Source organism: Nyctibius grandis, chromosome 14 (assembly GCF_013368605.1).
Source record: "Nyctibius grandis isolate bNycGra1 chromosome 14, bNycGra1.pri, whole genome shotgun sequence".
In the NCBI taxonomy this organism is placed as follows: Eukaryota; Metazoa; Chordata; class Aves; order Nyctibiiformes; family Nyctibiidae; genus Nyctibius; species Nyctibius grandis.
Window position 1 is genome coordinate 6,602,035 of NC_090671.1, and position 21,258 is coordinate 6,623,292.

Below are 21,258 nucleotides of genomic sequence, written 5' to 3' on the forward strand. Positions count from 1 at the left end.
TGAAACACTTTGGTTTGCTTTTTCCTCCTCTCCCCCACCTTATTGCACTCTGGATTCTAGTAAATTATAGGCTGCTATGCCCTCACCCTCTGTCCTGCCAGGTGTTTACTGACTGACCCAGATGTGCTGGGGGAGTGGAAGATGAGGGGGACATTTCCCCTCCCCATAGTATCCAGATTCAATAAACAAAGCTGGAAAGGGCCCAAAAAGCTCAGAGAAGTTTTCTTCTTTTATCTAAAAGTGACTACAAACAGCCAAGAGACTGCGAATGAGCCAGTCCAAGCAGCCAGCACAGCCTCTGGCTCAACGTATTTTTTGCTTTGTCTTTGGCCAAGCTTTGCTTTAACATTTCTCTAGCTGACTTTTGATGGAAGGATGGGGTGGTAAAAATCCCTTAACTTTAATTTAGCTTCTACTTTTATACATTTAATTACTTACAATAAGAGAAAAAAAATGCCTAATCTTTCACTAACCATCTTATTGTTCTCATGAATTCAAGAGGTAGCAAAGGTAACGAGTCTGTCCACACAGACTCGCTCTTTAGTGAGGGAGGAAAGCTAAAAACATACACACACACAAAAAATAAAATAAAAAATAATAAAAAAGTACCTAAGGAACTTGTAGCAAGTCCAGCCTACATCAAACCCCCTCCCCACCCACCCACCCTAGAATTAACCTCAGACCTTCCAGTTCAAACATTCACATAAACGTTACAATGGTTTTTCCTTTAATAAAACAAGTACCTCTAAGCAAAGAATATTCATACGAAACTACTAGAAAAGTAAAGACGACCCCCTGCTCACTGAAAGAAATTCCCAGGGCATCCAGTCCCTGTTCAGTCATGGGTAAGGCAGAAGAGGTTTGCGTGTTTTGTGGAAAAAGGTGGCGTGTGGTTACGTGTCCCAAGGATAAAGATCAAAACCAAAAGAGATGGGTGGTGAGGGAGGCATCGCCATTTCTGGAAGTGAAGTAGTAGGGCTGGTGCACACCTAGGCAGACTGCCCTCCCCACCCTCGCTGGCCCAGGGGGAGGGTGGTGGGTTCCACCACGGCTATGGCTTTCCCACAGTATCTGAAGGGGCTGCCAGCCCTGGGAGACGGTCCACAGACACAGCGTCCGCGCTTGTGAATGCAACGCTACGTTATTTCACAGCTACTTAGGCCGCTGAACAGGTGTAGTTTATTTTAATTGCAAGAAATGCCCCTACCGAGTTTGGTTTTAAGACAGGAGGGGTGAGTAGGGTGACAGTAAGATGAAGGAAAGAGGCAGAGATGGGGGAGCCAGCAGAGGCTGAAAGTTCCCCATGGCCCCCCACCTGCTCCAGATAATCAATATGGCAATGAAGTCGATGTGCGCAAAAAGAAGTGGCATTTCTTGCCAGATCACCAAGATTTGGAGGGAGAGTTGGACTAAATGCATCAGCTTGGCTGTGGACCTTTCTTTTTTTAAAAAAAGGGAAAAAAGGAACTTTTTTTTTAAATGTTAAAGCTACATTTGTTTAGGCCTCCCATGACTGAACAGAGTATGGGGAGTTGCCCCCTTTTTTGTTTGTTTTTTTCTTTTTTCTTTTTTTTTAAGCAGCAAGTCTACGGAAAGGTAAATCACTGCGGATGGGCTCGAAGCTCATTCTGGAGTCTTTGGCTTATGTGGGAGAGGTATGCATTCGCAGGTGGCTGATCAGATTGCGCTGCTGGGTGAATTTCCCACCACACAGTTGACATTCGTAAGGTTTTTCTCCTGAGTGGACACGCATATGCTCTGTCAGTCGGTACTGCCGGGTAAAGCGCATCCCGCATTCCTCGCAAGCAAAGGGCTTGAGCCCTAAGTGGCTGCGCATGTGCCGTGTCATGGTGCCCCGCTGCGTGAACATCTTGCCGCAGATGTTGCAAGGGAAGGGCCGCGTCAGCCAGTGAGTCTTCTCATGCTGCCGCAGCGTGGCTGGATCCTTGTAGCTCTTCTCACACACTGAACACTTGAAGGGTCGAGACTCCGCGGCGTAGGCCTGGTTGGGGTTGGACAAATCTTCGGCTTCATCCTTGCCGCCGTACGTGCCTTCCTCCTTGATGTAAAGGTCTTCCTCGGTGTGCGTCTCCACATGGGCATTGAGCTGCTCGGAGCTGGGGAAGCCTTTGCCACAGGGGATACAGACATACAGGTTGTCACCGTAGGCCACTGGCTCAAACCCCTCTTGCCGGTAGACGTAGTTGGCACTAGTATGCCCGCCGCTCTCGCTCTCGCTCTGGCCACTGTCATCACTGTTCTCCTTACCATTTTCCACCTCCTCCTTACACGGGTAGGGTAGGTCTGCGCCGTAGGCCCCGGCCAGACTCCGCTCCACGGCCTTGGACAAGGGCCCCAGCAGGATACCGTTGGGCAGCCCTTCACCCTCGTCCCTGTCTTTGCCCCCGTCCTTTCGGTCAAAGGCGTTGTCTTTCTTGATCCACTCCTTCTTGCGGGACGAATGCCGGAGGGCCTTGCGCTGGCTGCTCTCCGTCAATGAGTGGTGGCACTCTTCACTCAGATCCATCTCCATGGGGTCGCTGCTGTCTGCCATACTGTGAGGGGCTCCGACTCCAGACTCGTCAAACGATGAGGCACTGTTGGCTGCGGGGGCTGAGGCAGATTGGGGAGAGCCATGCTGGCTTTCGCTGTGCTGCGTGTCATCGTGGGAGGCTGCAACAGGGAGCGATGGGCTTTTTTTGGACAGGTCAAGGCCTAGCTCCTGGTCGCCAGTGCTCCCATTCGCACTGCTGCCCCCACCGCCGTTCTTACTGGCTCCCCTGCTTAAGGAGTGACAGTTCTCTTGGTTGGAGCTGCTGATGAAGACCTCGTCATCAGAGAGCTTTCCCTTTGACAGCTCCTTTGAGTGTGAGCCCTTCAACCCCTCATTTGACCCTGAATAGCGAGCTTGGATGACCGAAGCAGTGGAAAGTCTCTGACTCCTGGCGGATCTCCCGACACCAAGGCCACCGGCCTTGCCAGCAAAGGACTTGCTGCTCCGCTTCAGCTTCTTTCTGCAGAGAGCTGCCAGGTCGTGCAGTTGGAGGTAGCTTGCTGCGGTGAGGAGAGCATTAAAGTTCTGTTCACCGGGCTGGTCAGTCGTTAAGAGCTTACCAGTATAAATAAAGTCCAAGATCTGCCGGAACACAGTGGGATTCACCATGTCCGTGTCTAAGTTAATCAGGTTGTCATGCAGGACAAGGGATTTGAAATACATGCTGCTGGCTGCCAGGATGTTTTTATGGGCACGGAACAGGGCATTTTCTACCACAATGATCACATCACAGAGGAAACCTTTGGCTCGTTGCTGGTTCAGCTGCAGTAGCAGTTGTTTGGCATGATTTGGCAGTTCCATCTCCACCTTCTCTTCCTTTCACCTTCACCTTACCACCTGCAAAACAGGAGGATGAGAGGTGTGAACCTGCTGTTTCCACTCGAACAAGTCTACATTTAATAGACTGGCTTAACACGGTGCAGTCTATGTTAGGCTTGACACTGACTGAGGAGCTCTGGGTACGTTCAGCCCTGCAAGCTGTGATCCTGCTTGGAATACAGAGAGAAGTATTTCTCATGCTAAGATTTGATTCAAGTCTTTCAAAAAATATCTTTTTACAAAAGCAATCATTGTTGGCTGGAATTAATATTCAAAAGATACCAGGAGGAAAATAACAGTTAGGTACAGGGGAAAGTGGTTTCCCTCTCCTGACACAAATGTGAAGGGAGGATGAGGAGCAAGAAAAAAAGGAAGAAAAAAGAAGCATCTACTTCACTGCCATTTGCATATCTGAGCATGTAAAATAATTAGCATAAGCTGCAGCTTCCCTGCTTTAACATGTAGTTTGTTTCTTGGTTCTTACATGGTGAAATCTTACAACACCCAGCTGCTCTGGGGTTGAGAAAATCACATGTAGCAACTAAATCCATTGAAGATGGAATTAATGGCACTGAGGTGTGAATGGGAAATCTCCTTGAGAGTATGGAAGGCTGCTTTAAAAACCACCCCTCTGGCAATGTCCATATCCTAATGCATTGACATCAACCCTGAACTGGCTGAAATTCAGGATGCTGAGCTAGCTGAATGCCACCAAATGTCTTCAACAATCTGAAACTGTTTTCTTGAGTTAATTCCACCCTGCCTTTAGTTTTGAACGAATTTTGTTTAACTGATAAAGTAACCTACCTCAAGTCACAGTCCCTCTACCCTGAAATACTGGGAAGAGAGGAAAATTGTGGTTACCTCTGTGTAATGTATTTCACAAACAGTATTCACTATGTATTTTAGTTTGGATATTTATATTGGCTTTCCCAGTAGTATGGACTGTATGAAATACCTGGTTTGAGATGTATCAGAACTAATTGCAATTGCACTTTTGGTAGATAATACAATGCATAAAAACTAGAATTTAAATCTGGGGCTGCATTCAGGAATCCAGGATCAACTTTAAAACTTTTTTTTCTTAAGTTTTTGGTTTGAAAGTGCCAACTACTACTTGTAATGGGCATTTATCTGTTAAAGTTGATTTAAAATAGTTTCTGAGGTTCAAATGTAGGAATTAAATACCAAACATACAACAGCCACCTTTAGCCTTCCACTTCCTTCCTTCCTTTCCCAGTTCATCATATTATTGAAACAGACTTCTGTTATTGAAGGAGTAGACCATAAGTCCATAGAAATGAAGAGCTTAAATTTTCTCTTAAAATCATCATCAGTTAATGTTTTTACTGCTTGTGAGTCCCATTACCACATTCTGTCCCATCAGATTTCAAATGATGAAGCATTAGACTGCATTATCTTCCCTCTGTGTCAAGTACGTGTACACAAGAAAAAGAAATAAGGAGTGATACTCTGTATTAAAAATAACCTCCCTCAAATCTGATTCTCACTGCCTGGTAATAAATAGGAAGATTTAATTTGGCAGAAAGGTGGTAAATTTACATCTTCCATTTCTGCACAACAAAAAATTTTACTATATGAAAAAAAGCTACCAAAAAGTAAATGAATGCAATTTTTCCTCCACTGTTGCTGCCTAACTAGCCTGGTACTTATACTTTTACCAACAGATCTGCCAAGCAGGTGCCTCCCTTCTTCCACAGGACGCATTTCTTCTTCACTTGGTTAGCTGGTCAGCCTGGCACTTGGTTACACATTTGGTAGAATTTTGTGGCCCCTGTTCGGTGCACCAGCACCTAATTCAGCATCCACACACATCTCAGTGGCTCGTCACCTTGACCCACAGCTAAAATGGCTGTTTTGCTTTTCTGTTCCATATTGTTTCAGCAATGGATGGGAATCCAAGAAGACGGTGGATTCACCACCGTGCCTTTGTGCACATTAATGTTGTTCCCAGAGGTGGCTGGCTTTAGAAAGGGTGGCAGCCAAAAGGAGAAAATATAGGCTTGCCATCGTGCTAGCCGGTTATTTCTTCTCCATCTATAGCGTTTCTGTCACAGAAACTCACCCTTCAGCATCACAAAAACGTGACAGAGACAGGGATTACCACCACTGAACAGTGTTGAGCACTTTAAAAACAAGTTTTGTTGTAATTAGTTACGTCAGAGTTGCAGCACGCAGGCAATGTGTCTGGTTCTAGTGGCTTGCTTCCAGAATTGCTGATTAAGAGGAAGAAGCAACAGCACAGAGGCACCAAATAACCACTTTTATCTAGCCAGGCCAGTAAAAGCACTTACTTCTGGGTCACCGAGATATATTGATAGGGAAGACCAAAAACATGGCTTGCAGTGTAACATAGTATCTATATATAAAAATGCATCCTGCTCAAGAATAGCAAGAGACAGCCCACTACTACACTGTTTTCACTACAAACATAATAGTGCTTTTCCATACATATAACACACAAAATCCTTGAATGTGATTTTTAAGTGTTCCATGAAGGACAAATATGGGAAAGGAAAGGAAACAGCACAGCCAATATTTTTTGCCTAAACAGACTAATAAAAATAAAAGTATGTTACTGAAGCGAGCTTATTTCCCATTCATGTGGCACTTGAAGCGGAGGTCTAGAAATCTCTGTGTACGTGTTTGTCTAAGCCTTTGCATAGAGTCAAGGCTTGCTGCAGCTACTAATGGGAAATATTTTTAGATTTTTACTACTTTTTTTTTTTTCTTTCTGCCTTAAATGATATTGAAACCAGGTAATGAGCCTGCAGGGAAAGCCCTGGAAACAGGGGTAGAATTATAGTTCTGCTTTTTACTGACCTTCATGAGGAAGATAATGTTATTATTAAACCTCATATGTTCTGCAGCACAAAAATTAGCATAGCACAAGTTGTTTAAATTACCTCTATTTATCTCACGTGTCAAAGTCTACAGAAGTATTCATGTTCAGTAGGACATAAGTATGAGGCAGGTTATTACCTTTAGTAGATTTTAAAAGCAGTGGTCAGGTTTAAGCACTATAACACTGCCTATCAAATTTGAATTTGTTAGCTGAAGTCTAACATGGATTTAGCAACCCCAACAAAATGAATGTAATGAGGCAAGACAGAAAAACCTTCAGCCAAGTTTAGAGCCCCATGTTTAAAATTTTGCCTGAATTGCCCACTGAGGGCTTTTGCCAGGAGAGCAACACAGGTCAGAGAACACACCTTTGACTGACGTACCTTTGTTGACAAGAACTTTATGGCATCAGCCTGGCTTGTGTATCTTGTGCAGTCCTGAACAAAAATAAATTAATTCCAGGTATTTTCCAGAGCTGACCAGTTACAAACCCTTCTTTAGCAATTATGCATTTCAGAGGTGGGGGAAGAGGGGTGTGTTGGATAACTTGTTAGCAACAAGGCAGGTGCAGCCTTACAAAGGCCTTACTATCAATTAGTTTGCAGAGACTGGCTCTTAACAAACCCTGAACATTTGGATAACATCACCACCACCAATAATGACAAGAAAAGCCCTGAAAAATCACAATGGTTTATCAGTATACTTGTATCTCAGTATCATTTTTAAGAACCCTTCCTTTTCCGTTTTCTGAAAAAAGATAGAAAAAACATACTCCCAGTTCAGAGGAACCCTGGCTCAGAAAAGGCTCAGATGCATTTCTAGAAAAAAACCAAACCCCAGACCTCAAGAATATGTAGATGTCTCACTGGGGCCACAGTCTTTTATCATTGAATTTGGTGTGCAAAATTTCAGTCCTTTGCATTTAAAACAGGATCACAGAAGGCTTTGGACAAATAGCATTAGAGATCCTCTTTTTTCAGATTCAGGTTGCTTCCTAGTCACTCAAGGCACATAGTTTTCAGAGCAATGAACCTGCTCAAATATTCTTGTGCAAGTAGGGAACGAAGCAAGACTGAGGCTCTCCACTACCTCCACCATATCCATGACACTGAGACACAGCGCATGCAAAGACGTGAAAATACAGGGCACAAATCACAGAATACAGTAATGCTGCAAGCAGATGCCACACATCAAACAAAGCTTCGCAAGCTAAGAGCTGATAGCGCCTTCATAAACAATACTGCCCAAGGAGCTGGGTAACTGCGAGCTGCTGTGCCCACTCTGGGACACACAGTGATCCTGTGGGCATGAAGATTGTGCAGAACACACAGACTGCTCCAAGAGCTGTGCTGCTCTCACTACAAACCAGGAAAAACTTAATTTTCTCTCAATTTCCATGAAGACTCTGGACGTCACAGAAAATTAGATTGCCAAAGTACAGGAGAAGAAGAATCCCTTCACCCCTTTAAATAGTATAAAATCTACATATTCACTACAGATTTGATTCTCTTTAATGTCACTAAATCTCTTCCTAAAAGTAAATGCTGAATGAATATTAAACGTGTTATCTTAGCAGCCTCTGGCAGGAGATGCTATTTGATTTCATCTCTGAGTTATAGATTGCAGCACATGAATATTGTTTACCTTTTAAGAAGCAACACCAGTGAAGCAAAGAATCAATCAAAAACAGATCTAAGGAATCACTCATTTCACGTAGAGGATTTGTGGATGGATGAGGAGGCTAGACACCGAGCACCTGAACAGTGAACTAACAATACTGTAGATAAAAATCAACAAACAGATTAGATGTGATGTATCAAATTAGATGCCGTTAAAGCATTAGCCTACTGTGCATGTTATAACTAGGAAAAGATAGTGGCCTGCTTACTTATTTCTTCACCTTCCCAAGCAGTTGTGCTGCACTGAGCAGACACTGCAGCCATGAGCATAGGGAAGAACATGACAAAATTAAATCGTTTCCTACATTGCTCTTTCCCACCAGTTTACTTCTGACATTAAAAATGCCGTGTCCAGCTGCCACTGGATCTGGGTGAAACTGAATCAGATGATTTCTGCACCCTTCAGTTTCAGATGACCTAACTTTTTTAGAGCACTTGAAGATCCCACTGGGAAGAGAGCTTTCCTGTTGCTCACTGGCTCTTCTGATCTTCCTCTCCCCACATCCCAACAGAACCTATTTCCAGGACTCTCACGATCGGTGAGGTGGGCTTTCATGGCCACTAACCTTCCCCCCTCAGGAGCTGCAGTTGGCAGGTCATTAGCCCATGCCTCCTAAAGGTGTTCACATTCCAGAGCAGCAGAGGCATAGGGAGGAATGCAGGAACTGTGTTAGCCCAAATGGTTCCCTATCCCCAGCCCCTGTGAGCAGGCAGACAGCAGAACTCAGAAACAGAGGCAAGAACATGCATTTTCATCATTGTCAGTGGAGCAGCAAAAGCTCTGTGAGGTGGGCTCAAGCAGAAAACAGGATGCAGCACCCTTGTTTGAGTCTCAAAGGAATATCTCTCACTTCAAAATAGGTAAGACCAATGTGTCAAGTTAGTCGGGGAGAGGCCTGCAAAGCTGGGGACGGGAGAGAAAGCAACATGCAGGACAGAGCAGGATGTGCAGCTGATGTTGCAGGTGTGGACATGGAAAGGAGAGGGAGAATGAAGGATCATTTCACAGAGGATACCACATCAGCAAACTTAAAGTGGCCCTTGTTTAGTTTGTTACATTCCAATTGGTGCCAGGCAGAACTGCCCTCCCGGCTCCCTGAAGCAGCTCTTGCAGGACTCCCGCAGGAACAGTATAGCTTTGCTTATGGACACAAGCACCTGCTGGGTACCTCTGTGCGGCAACGTTTGGACATTAGGTACGTGGGCAATACATGCTCAACTGCTACCAGCTCCTGGCCCAAAAAGGAGAGAAGAAAGAGAGTCAGATGATTTCCCCAGTCCCTTTTCTTTCCTGTTCTAGAAGAACAAGGAGAGCCTGACATGGCTACGCCCTTCTCTACTGCATGGCAAACTGCCCAGGGAAGGGGAATCTCCATGGGTGAAAAGGGTAGGGGCCCTGTGTGCATGAAAGCACTAACATCAGGAGAGCAAAGTGATTCCCAGTCAGTGCAAGGCTGCAGCAAAGCAGGAACACCTTGCTATACAAGCTGAGACTACGAGCAGTAGAATGCACATTAACCACTTGGTTGCCGCTTACCATGCCAGGTACATTGGGCTAAAGGCACCTCCATCCAGTGCTGCCCGACGTGCCAGGTACATCCCATGATGTTCCATTGAAATCACAACAGGCCATCAATAGAACGTGGCTGCACGGATGCAGAATGGAGAACCAGCAGGGACGCTGTTAAATGCAATTAAAAAACTGCAATCAAAATTGAAATGTACATTTTAAAACGGCCACCTGCCTTAAATATGTAACTACTAGAACAACCTCCCCTCCACCCATCTCCCCAGAACTGCTGAACTGCGACGGAAACAGAGCAGGCAGCCTCTGCAAGTTTCTTGATGGCTCTTTCTGGCCACCTCCATTTAGGACTCTCAACAGCACTGAGCTTCAGGGAGACCAGTCCACATATATCCAAGAACAGCAGATCCCAGGATGTCTGCACCAGCTTCCTTCTGCCCGGAAATTCAGGCAACTAAATATCACCATTTAGAAATGCCACTACAACAAGAAACGCCTGGCCCCAGAGCTTCATGGTCTGGTTCCTCACACAGTATAGGCAATAGAAGACACACTTAAATGCTGATCTTCTGTGTTGTCCCCAGTTCCCTGTCCCCCTTCCCAAGCCTTTGAAATCCTGCTCTTCTAGACATGTTATGGCATTGAGCCAGGCTGGGTCCTTTGGCTTTTGTTGCATCTGTGGTGCAAGACAGGAAAAGAAAACACTGTATACCCTCTCCTGTTTATCATGATGCTTCACTGATAATTTAATCTATGTTCTTGGAGACTGGAGATCAAGTTGATTCATGGTGAACTGCAGCTGGTACGAGTGTCGCAAACCTGAAGATCTATGATTCCACCATTCCCTGCCCAAAGGAAAAAGCAACAACATCTTTTCCATGTCAGGGAAAGGCACATTGCACAGCTACACAGCTTGTCAAGCTTAGGATATCCTCTGCAGTGCGTGTCCTCCTTGCCTCAGAGTTCCTGTGATCAGCTCCAGCAGGCCTATCAAGGAGGGTAGTCTCATGATAGATGCTAAGCACAGGTCCCTCTCTACAAGTGATGATGCTGCCCCAGTCAAAAAAACAAAACAAACAAACAAAAAAAACAGAACAGAAATAAGCCTGCAGCCTTGCAGGGATTTAAAACAGGTTTTTAGACCGTCATGGTGAAGTGAAACTCCTGCATAGCTCTTGTCACAGGATGGCTGCATGTCTCCAGCTGTGCTGCTGGAGATAGAAATCTTACATTTAAAAAGTTAGAAGAATATTGATTATCATTTCAATCTTAAAAGATAAGAGGCCAAATGAAAAAGACTTAAAATAGTTAATGTAGTTGGATGAGAGGACATAAAGGAGGACACCGGCCTGGCAAATAGAAAGTGTCTTCGTGGAAAGGACACTGGACGTAAGGAGATAGTTCTTCATTCTTCCTGGACATCTGCTAGGCTCAGGCCCAGGACAGTGTTCCCATCATTCCCACCTGCATTCTTATCCCCACAATTCTGTAACGAAATCACTTTCACACTGAACTAATAGGTCTTTTGTATTCAGATCGCACTGTTTTGACTTCTATAGACTGAAGATTTTTAGATCTTGTCAATACAATGAAGAAGTGAAACGTAAGCAAGTGTTTGCTTACTGACCTGGGCTATGCTGTGCCAAGAGCAATGGCCGAACTAGTCTGAACGGACCACTGCCAGCATGAACAGGCTAACCCGCATTTACAAAGCATGCAACTTCAAGCATAATGGGCCAGAGCCCCAGGGATTTGGAGCTCCCCCCTCTCCGAGAGGCCACACACTCTAGACTGCATACAAGCAACATACTACTGGCTGCATCTGTCAGCACCGGGACTCTGCAAAACACTCAGCGATACCAGCAATACTCAGTTTAAGAAAGACTGAATGCTGCATGAAGGTATTTCTTGGACAGGTTTTGAGACAGCAGCTCAAATGCAGATTTACACCCAGATTACAGCAATTTGCCTCTTGCTACTGTGAAGCAAGAAGCTCTTCTCCATAGCCGTATTTCCCCTCTAGGGCAGAAATTAGCAGAGAACTGCTTAAAACAAAGGTGTTTCCTACTCTTAGAACACCACACTGCCGTCAGAAATGAAGCTTCCTGCCAATTCCTAAACAGAGCCCTTGTATATTATACATTTATTTTCACTGCTGACATGAAGGAGCCTAAGACTACCCAAACCCTTTAGTGAGAGGAGAAGAGGCATGGACATTGCAGGTCTTGTCAAGCAGAGCCAGGCACTAAAGTTCCTGCATATCTGCAGAGCACAGCTGATCTCAGGAACACAGCAGTGGCACAAAACAAATAAAGCCTCAGAAGCCAGTGAGCAGCGATAGATGTTGGGCTCTCCTGCAGCCCTGCAACAACTGACCAAGCTCAGCTCCAACGGTACCTGCATTGCAAGTGGTAAAGGCAGCTCTGATGTCCCATGCTAATCTGACGACTCCTTCTTGCGCTAAGTGCCCACCTATTCAGTGGAGTAGCTCAGCTCCCACAGGAGGAAGGATACCCTCTACCCATCCACCAGTTAATGCCCCTTTGGTATGCAAAATTCCTCTCTTTCCCAGCTACCTTTGAGCCTTGATGTATAGAATTCTTCCTTTACAATGCAAGAATTTAGGACATGACTAAAGGATTGTTGCTACCTCCCAGCTAATCCTAGAGAGTGTTAGGCAGAATCAACAACCCTATGAATTACATGCAGTGAGAAGATGCTTCTGGTCCTAAAAGCAAGGGGCCTGTCCTTCAGTATGGTAGGCCAGAGTTGGCAGGGGGTGCACAGGGTGGCAGCTTTACGCTGAGCATCGCTCTGGGGGCAAGAGCACAGAGCACCATGGAGAAGAAGGAACGTCGTGACCCTTTTCCAACTTTTCCCAGCTGTCTTACAGCACCCTCCCAGCTGCAGCACAGCTTTAGGGCTCTGAGTCACCACAGGTACAAGCTGATAGCTGGGTTGCGAAATGCAGCAATACTGGAGAAAATTCATGACCCTTTCAGCTGTCCCTGCAACTGGGGAGGGATCTCCAGGACAAGGATGAGGCAGGCAGCTGGGAGTGTTAAATCCACGAGCGATTGTGACTCAGACCCCTTAGTTACAGGGTTTGTTAGAGCAAACAAGGCCTCGGAGTACTGGGAGAAATGGGAGAGGGTTTGATAAGGATCCTTCCAATTGGCTTGCTTATTTTTATTTCTTGTGTGGACTCAGCAAACTTTTCTGCAGAGAGAAGCAGTCTGCACAGGAGTATCTGCATACAGAATACTGCGAATATCGTCAACTTGTTGCAGGAGTTAACACTGAGCTTCATGCTGAGGGTTGCGGGAAGGACATGGGTAGTAACAGCCTTGGACCAAAATGTCATCTCTCTCACCACATGCCAGATACCAGTGAGCACAGAAACAAACTTTGCTGTCTCATTTTCTTCTACTCAAGACCAAATCTCATTCCTTATCTCATACATACCTGCAAAGGCAGCAGCAGCAGTTCTTAACACAAATAAACAATGCCTTAAATACAGCACCTTTTGCACTTTATCCACCATTTTTCTTTTTTTTTTTGCCAAGAACTGACCATGTACTCATCCCTGTACCTCCCAGACAAATCTTTGTCTCTAAGCTCCACTCCTGTGAAGCCTTTCAGGCAAACCACTGTTGAAGAATCAGTCCTGGCACTATCAAGACTGTACTGCCTGCCAAATGTCCCCCCCAGTCAGATGCTTAACTGATCATCCTGAACCCTCCCTCATACATTTGGTTCTTTGCAACCACCAAAAAGCATTTCTGCAACTCTGAGCCTGGCAAACGAGCGGATGCCACAAAGCCACTATTGCTTGTAAAAGCAGAAGGACTAACAAAGTTTTTCAAACTATTTGCATTGCATTTAATCTGTCCAAGCTGAAGATAACCTAAGGGTAAAGCAGGGTTTACTCATTTTCAAAATTCTTCATTTCTTTGGCTGCCTCTCCTCAACCATGACTTCTCATTTTGACTGTTTTTTCATTCCTCTGTCTTCTTCACTTGAGACTTCAGACTTTTTTTAAACTCAGTTTACAGGCTGCAAGGAGGTCACTCCACATATGCTTCCAAAATCCACCTCTTCCCAGCAAGGCTCCTGTCTGCCATCCTTATCCTGCGCCACTGCCTAACAGTGGTCCAGGGCTGCAGATCTCTCACGCGCGTTTGGCCAGCCTTCTCTGTCAGACCATTTCTCAGCTTTGGGGATTACAGCCCCAGGTGCGTTATGAAAGGCAGCCCAGCAAGGTCATGGGGTGTTGAAAACTTTGCTACAATCCAAAGCAAAGGATCTTCCTCCTTTCCTTCCCTACACACTGTTCTTGTCAAAGTCAAGGATTTTCTGGCAGTCCTCAAAACACACAAATTATAGGCTCTTATCATGAATCGAGACTTAAAACATCTCTCCATTTAAAGAAAAAGTGGAAGGGGAGGAGCAAGGCAGAGGGGAAGGTACTTCTGCCCCAGATTTGGTTTTGAAAAGGGGATTGGCAGTCTATGCATGTGCTTTACCCTGTAATCTGAAAGCTCCTCAGGACAGAACCCCTAGAAGCATTTTTATACTGAACTATACACACACCCCACAGCAAATGAACCAGCGGCTCCCCGCATCCGTTCCAGTCTGCTCAGCTTCTCCTAAATCAACACCGCCAGAAGGCAAGACAGCACTATAACAAATTAGCACCACTCACTATTTGTTGAAGCTGCTGTTCCATTGTTTATTTAAAACACGCGCGCACACACACACACACACACACACAAACCTCCCAAGCTTGCTCTCTGCTGCCATCCCCCAAACTCCAGATTTGTAGTCTCAGAGAGAGAGGCAAGCAAAGGCGATGGATTAAACCCACGCAGAACAACAGTCGCTGCACTGGGACTCTGCCTGGGTTTTGCTCTTTCACTACAAGCCAAACAACAGGATGGCCACATTGTTCCAGCCTGGAAGATCAAGGCGTCAAAATCCTTATTTCGGCACTTGACTGGGAAAGTGGTGTCAAAAAAAAGAAAGAGCCACAGGCTTGAAAAGACCCAGCACTAATAAAACTCTTAGTGCTAATGCTATTTATGAACATCCAAGGGATAATCTGGACTCCTTATAAGCCCACAAGATTATAAGATCTTTAAAATAGGAAACATGTCTTACTTCATAAAGCACTGTATAAGTTTACAAAGCGCAATATTAGTGGTAATAAATAATTGTCAAAGTAGAGCAAAGAGGTGGCTGTAAAACCTGAAAAAGTACCGCCGTTCCCCTTTCATTCTGAGCTCTGGGTAGCAATACTGTAGGTTCACTGGTTGTTACAACTTAGTTTACTCTTATGCACCAATCTGTTTTTATTTTAAGATATTATTTAGGAAACGTGTATGCTTTTATTTACATTGGAGAGACTATTGTTTATCATGAGGTGATTATGACACAGGTGATTTTAAAAAGCTGTAGTAGATTCTTATCCTTCCACCAAATACAGTCTAATATGCCAGCATGTATCTGTGTGCCAGCAGTGATTCCTTTACAAAGCATTTCTATCTGTAGGCACTTACTCCACGCAGGGCTCCCTGCTATCTGAGCGACTGCTCACCAGTTGCATCATGTAGCCTACAGAGACAGCTTCTCTTTCATTTCTCTTGGTGTACACAACATTCAGCTCTGGGCTGCTGCAGGCATAGTTTAAAGGACAGTAAAGTCAGCATCATCACCTCAAACCCTTACATACTTTCATTCAGTTATTTTTTTCATTTTAGAGAAATTTTTCTGGTTTATGAATGCTCTAAATGTTTGTATCTTCTGGCTGCTGTACAGATAGCTGCATCATCCAAAGCATCTCTGCTAGCCTGGGTTGAGCCAGTTTTGGTTTCTGGACAGGTGAACACTAGATACCAGTTACCTCCACCAGTCTAGCAACAATTAAGGAAATTACTAGATTTTATACTCAGACTGAGACCTTTGCATGGAATTCTGTGGGAGCCAAAACAATTACCATTTTATTCTTCTGATAACCCATGGTTTATCAAATGTTTAAATACTCAAGCCTAAGTATTTCAAAAGCTACTCACTTTACATTTGTCACCTAAGGAAATTGCTAAGCAATTTATGCATTTATTTCCTGTCAGAAAAAAGCCTCAAAGAGCACAGCAGAATGGATCACCCTCCTTCTTTCAGCACTATTAAAACCATCTCATTGGTAATTATCCTCCTCAAGATGGGTGTGGGGGAGTGAAAAGCTGGAGCAGATTCTATTTATAGAAGATAACCTTGGGAAAAACAGGAGGTACCAGAGAAACAGGCATGAGGGGTGAAGTTGTGACAGTACTGAAACTAGCAGGAGACACAGGTGTACCAGGTGTCTGTGCCAGAGCTCTGAGACACGAATGTGGCCGCACCTCCTGCAAGATTTAGGCTTGGCTGGCAGGTTTCATAGGCACTCAGATGAGAATTCACAGAGACAATTCACAGATTTAAAAGCTTGAGCAAGAATTAAAAAAAACAAAACACACTAAAAGGCTATTTTAAAAGTTTCTGGATCACTTCCCATAGAGCTCTCCCCTCTCAGCAAGGAAAGCGGTTAAAGAAAAAAACAAAAACCCAAACAGAACGAAAACAGAAAAACCAAAACAGCCAGAGGGACTGAAACCTCCGTTACACAGATGAAACAACTCAGCAGTTTTATAGCTATACAAATAGGATCAGAATCTGGCCAAAGGAGTAATACATGTACAAACTACTGCTACCAGCCACAACAAACATTGATACTACACCTTGGACTGGAAGGAAAAAATAAAACTCTTGTATCCTTACCACTTCCAGCAGAGCCCACTAATAAAACAGCATCAAGAGACTCCCCGAGGATGCAAAAAGTAGGTTTAGGACTAAAATCTCTCTCTTGGCATTGTGCATTCCCGAACACCCGTATCTAGTATCTAGCTGCTTTCAGTCACACATTATTGAGCCACACACAGTTCTGTCACGGAGAAGGGCTGAACAAATTGTAGCGTTGTTATGCCACAGTGCAGGTGCTTCAAAACACACACATCCTGAGGCTTGTGAACTTGAGAAGAGATATGCCTCCTCTGCCATAGGGATGTTCTGATGCCATCCAGCTTTCTCTGACCCATCAAGTCAGTCCATCCAGGGTTAATCTGTTCCCTTCTCCAGGCATCTTCTTGGCAGACACCTCACTCAAAGAATGTGTTTTAACAGCAGGAAAACCGCCCCAAAATCCAAAACTAAACAACAGTCAGTGAGTGGCATAGGTGGCATCCTTCTTATCATGGAGTATCCTCCATCATGGATGCTAACACAGCTTTCACACACCTTCTTTCTCTGCTACCTCAGTGTAAGAAGCCTAACAATAATCCCAAATCCCCAGACCCTTCCAGGACCAGTCTTTGCACATGCAGACCCATTCCAGACAATTAAAGTCTTATAACAGGCTATGTAATGTAAAAGCTCTTTTAATCTTGTGCAGGCAAGAAATAGCAGGGACCTGCCTGTAGAAAAATTTAAAAGTATATAGTAATTCATCAAATTGATTTAATACAACCAGCTGCATGTGAGCATGCTGGCCCAGGCAGAGATAGTCCCAATAGTATGCATTTGCTTACGAATAGGCAAGGTACTTTGGCACAGCTGCTGCATCCTTTGAAAAAGTTGGTTTTAACATGTTGGGAAAGGACTTGGATTTTCCAGCTGCTCTCTAAGCAGGAGGCAATTCAGCGAACACACCCAAGACTTGCAGCAGACACCACTCCAAAATTTGTCTTCATTATGTTCTAATTTTCACGCAACTTTCTACTATTTGCAATAGCCAGAAAAAAAGTGCTGATTAAATTTCTCACGTTTCTAAAAACAGAGGAAAGGTCAGGAAAGCACTGTTAAGCATAATTTGTTCTTTCTCCAGCAGCAGCCGCCGTCGAGTGTGCTGGGCCGGGTTTTACTGCTCACATTTTCCCCTGTTACTCTTGAACCAACAAGTCAAATAGGGGTGTCAGGTTCGGTGGGTTTCAAAACAAAAGGTGTATTGGAAGGGGGATTATTGTGGGTTTTTTTAAAGACAGTTCTTCTTAACCAATAGTGAAATTGCTGAGAAAATAAATTCTGCTTTGCCATCTTGCAAATATTACTTCTTCCCCCTCCAGAAGAGACTGGGTCACTGAGAGATGTGCAAAGCTTCAGACAGGACTAACAGCTGTGCTGAAATTTACTGAGGTGCCCAAAAATGACTGATGAGTGGCACAGTAGAAATTCTTAGTCATACCAGCTTTTATTCATATGTATTTTTCATTATTATTCATGTAAAACTTTCATTATGAGACAAACTTAGGACTATTAGAAGATACGTAAAGCACACCAGAACTTCAGAAAGAAGCCCCAGCTCTGACCATCTCACATGTGCAAGAAAGGGCAATTATTACAATTCACTTTTTGCTTTAACTTAATTTTTATTTTCCTCAGAAGTGTGAAAAAGCTTGGTTTGTTCCTTTGGCTTTTAATTATCATGTTATTTAAAGGACTTAGTGAGGAATCGAAAAATCTGCACAAGAGTTTGTTGGGGGGGGATTAGAAAGAGAAAAGCCTCCTAAAAACAACCCCATCCCCTCCACACACAGAGTTTGTTCCTCTGCTGCACATGCACCCTAGCACCCTTTTGCCTCCCCCTGAGAGAAACAAATCCAAAAGATCTGGCATAAAAGGCCTGGAAGACACTGCACTCAGTTGGACACATGGTGGGGTGGTGCTGGGAAGCAAAGAAGCAGCTGGAATTATATGGGAATAACAACAACATTCACGGAAGTTCCCCTTGGATACATGTCAGCATGTGGGAATGGTGGATTAAGATTGAGTATTTGCATTTCCCAGTCAGATGCCAAGATATCAAAGCTGGCATGCCAAGGTGTTCTGGCGTTCCTCGAAGGGAGTCTCCAGCCGTCAACACTGCCTGGGTACAGAGCTCTCCTGCTTGTGAGTATCTCTCTCTCTAATAGTGCATGCATTTTTAATTTTTTTAAATACATGATCTAGGTTAGTGCTCATAAAAGTGAAGGATTAACAGCTACAGCGTAACACAGGCAGCTGGGCTAGCTCTGCTGACAGATCCTTGCCAACACAATCAACCCCAAATTAATCCTGCACTGTGCTCCCACCCACACACAGCAAGCAGGTAGTGCCATGGTGCCAACTTCTTCAGTCAACATGTAGGAGCAAAGAAGTGCCATGTTATTATTACCTCTTCTTCTAAAGGCCACAGTAGGGCATTTTGATCTTTGCATACAATAAGCCCGTAGGCATCTGAACGGAATTAGAGTGCAGGACTGAATCCTTTGTCAGACACGGTTTTTAAAATAAGATGTAGCACTTCTGCATCATTGCCCTCTACAGCAGACCTCAGTGCTTCTATGTTTCTTTTTTCTAAAGCCAGCATTAACGTTGCCAGTGGTACATTATTCCCCATTATTTTCCCAGCTGGAAAAAAAGAAACAAAAAAACAAACCACAGAGAAATAGATCCATCATTACAGATGATGAGACATCATGATCTGTTTTAGCATCCAAGTCAGGGCCGCCACTGAAAAGGTTAGGTCTTGCCCTCTTCCTGCATTAATCCTGGTCTGCTCAGCCTTACAGCCTCATGGTCTTCATGGGTAGTGCCACAGAGCAGGGAGGAGAGCACAGCCAAGGACCAGGAACACTCATCAGCAAAGCTGGCTGTAAAGCCAAATCCCATGTGTCAGAGGTCACGGTAGTTATTGAGGATTGTGCTGCAAACTCCAAAACATCCTCCACTACCCAGGAAGGCTGCTGGCAATAGATGGAAGATGATGGTGAGACAGAGGAACAATGAAGAGAAGAAAGTTCTTGCGAATTATTGCTGGCACTGCGTGGTGCATGTGCAATGAAAAGATAGAGCAGAGCAGCACTCGGACCAGGAGGAGCTTCTCTCCCATAGAGGGAGGGACAGAGGGGAATACTCCTGTGTGCCTTTGGGTCTGAAATTCTCCCCTCTGACACCCCAGTTTGCATAGTCAGAAGCGAGATCAATGCCTAACTACCCAAGATGCTTCCACTTTGTAGTGATCTTCATTTCTAGATGCTTACTAGTTGTTGACTTCTGCCCTTGGAATTTTGGAACAGCCCAGCAAGAATGAAAGTTTAGAGGTTCTCCCCAAAGTCCCCAAGATGCATCGGAAACTGGAATCTGCTGCAGGGCTGCAGTACGTTGTCTCAGCAGATTCAGTGGGTAACGAGGTCTTCTGAAACAAAGTGTAATAAGTGCTTCTGCCTGGACTTGCCAAAAGACCTTAATGCAAATACAACCCCAGGAAAATTAGGGTGGACTGCAGTGGCTGCCTCCCCCTCAGGGTTTTTTTTTCTTCAATCCTGATGAAATTCATTACAGGTGCATTTAAACTGAGGTTGTGATTTAATTTTTCCAAAGCAAGCAGGGCAGGTTTGAAAGCCTGATATATCAAGAGTTTATGTGCTTCCTGAAGAACTGGGGTAGCTGCAGAGCCTTCCCCAAGGGGTGCCTGGTTGGTCCCCTCACCCCCTTGACATGTTTGCTGTCACACAGGCCACTGGATTCCTGGCAAGTCGAGCAGACTTGCTCCTTACAACCAAGCAGCCCCACATTCAAGCATGCCAGTACTTTCCTTGAAGGTATTTACAGTTTACTTTTTAGTGCTACTTTAAGTTCAAAGGGGCTAGTAAAGCCCCATTAAGCCATTTACATCAAACTGGTTAGTTAATTATCCTGTTGCAGGCTTTAAATTAGCAATTTATAACCCCTTCCCTAGAGATGCCAGTATTTGGAAACAACTCAGCCAGGACATTTTGCAGGGTGCAGTTAAGGAACAAAAAACCCCACTAAACCCAACCACCTCCCCTCAAAAATCCCCACAATAAATCTCTTCAGTTTTTCGTTGGAAATTGATTAACTCTGGGAGAATCCAGTAGGGACAGGGGTGGGAGAGTCCACCATTACCAGCTAGCAAGGATAGTGGGGCCATGTCTGCCTTAGGCTGTGTCTGTGCAGCAGAATATGGTGAAGTGCAGAGATAACAAAGCTAGCCTGGGAGGCACCACAGCTAGATGAGGGTGATGCTTCCCTTACAATGAGATATTCTGCTTCTTAATATCATAATCAAAGGTATTTTCACATCATATGTACAAAAATGAGTCTGCCCACAAGGAAGCAGAATGATTTGCGGCTTTGGGGCTGGTCAAACTGTGAATGCCAGCATACAGGAACCAAAAAGGACCGTGGGTTTTGGTCAGCACCTCTGCTCACCCACGTGGGGCTCTTGCCACACTGCAGCCATCTTTCAGGTTAGGATTACAAGATTCGCATTTATATCCCTTTGCCATAAGTGTCAACGACCTGCTCACAGTGAGCCTACACCATGGGCCAGGTGAAGCTGGAGCCGAGGAGTCTCCATTCCCAGGATCTTCTCCCCTGCCAACAACATTTCATTTCTGAGAAGGAGAATCTCTTGTCCCCTCAAGGTCTGGTTATTCCAGTCCACCCCACTCAGAATTCAGACCTGTTATAGAAGGTCACAATAACCACCTTCCCCCCCTAAATACCTAACTGTCCAAACTAACCATGTCCCAGAGGAAAAAACATGCCTCTCACCCTCTCTTCCTTATTTCCACCAGTCATTATTAGTTCTACAAACAATTGGCATACTGGATCTTCCTTAGCAAATTCTATTCAAAATACAGATGGGAGGGAAAGACTGTCCAGTTGCTACTATTTTCACACAACAATCTATCAGTCAGGTACAGCAGAAATCTTGGCCCCAA

General features: G+C 44.6%; 1 protein-coding gene across 2 annotated transcripts in view; it reads right to left on the bottom strand.

The window, feature by feature from the left end:
* Nucleotides 1–682: 682 nt before the first annotated feature.
* The window catches only part of HIC2 (HIC ZBTB transcriptional repressor 2), a 72,347-nt gene continuing 51,771 nt past the window's right edge, over nucleotides 683–21,258 (bottom strand). For both annotated transcript variants that reach the window (XM_068412798.1, XM_068412797.1), the window contains exons 2-3: nucleotides 9,455–9,598; nucleotides 683–3,391 (exon numbers count right to left, since the gene is read on the bottom strand). In XM_068412798.1, coding sequence (XP_068268899.1) covers nucleotides 1,643–3,355 — 1,713 coding nt within the window. In that variant the 5' untranslated portion in view covers nucleotides 3,356–3,391; nucleotides 9,455–9,598 and the 3' untranslated portion in view covers nucleotides 683–1,642. The remainder of the gene's footprint in view (nucleotides 3,392–9,454; nucleotides 9,599–21,258) is intronic.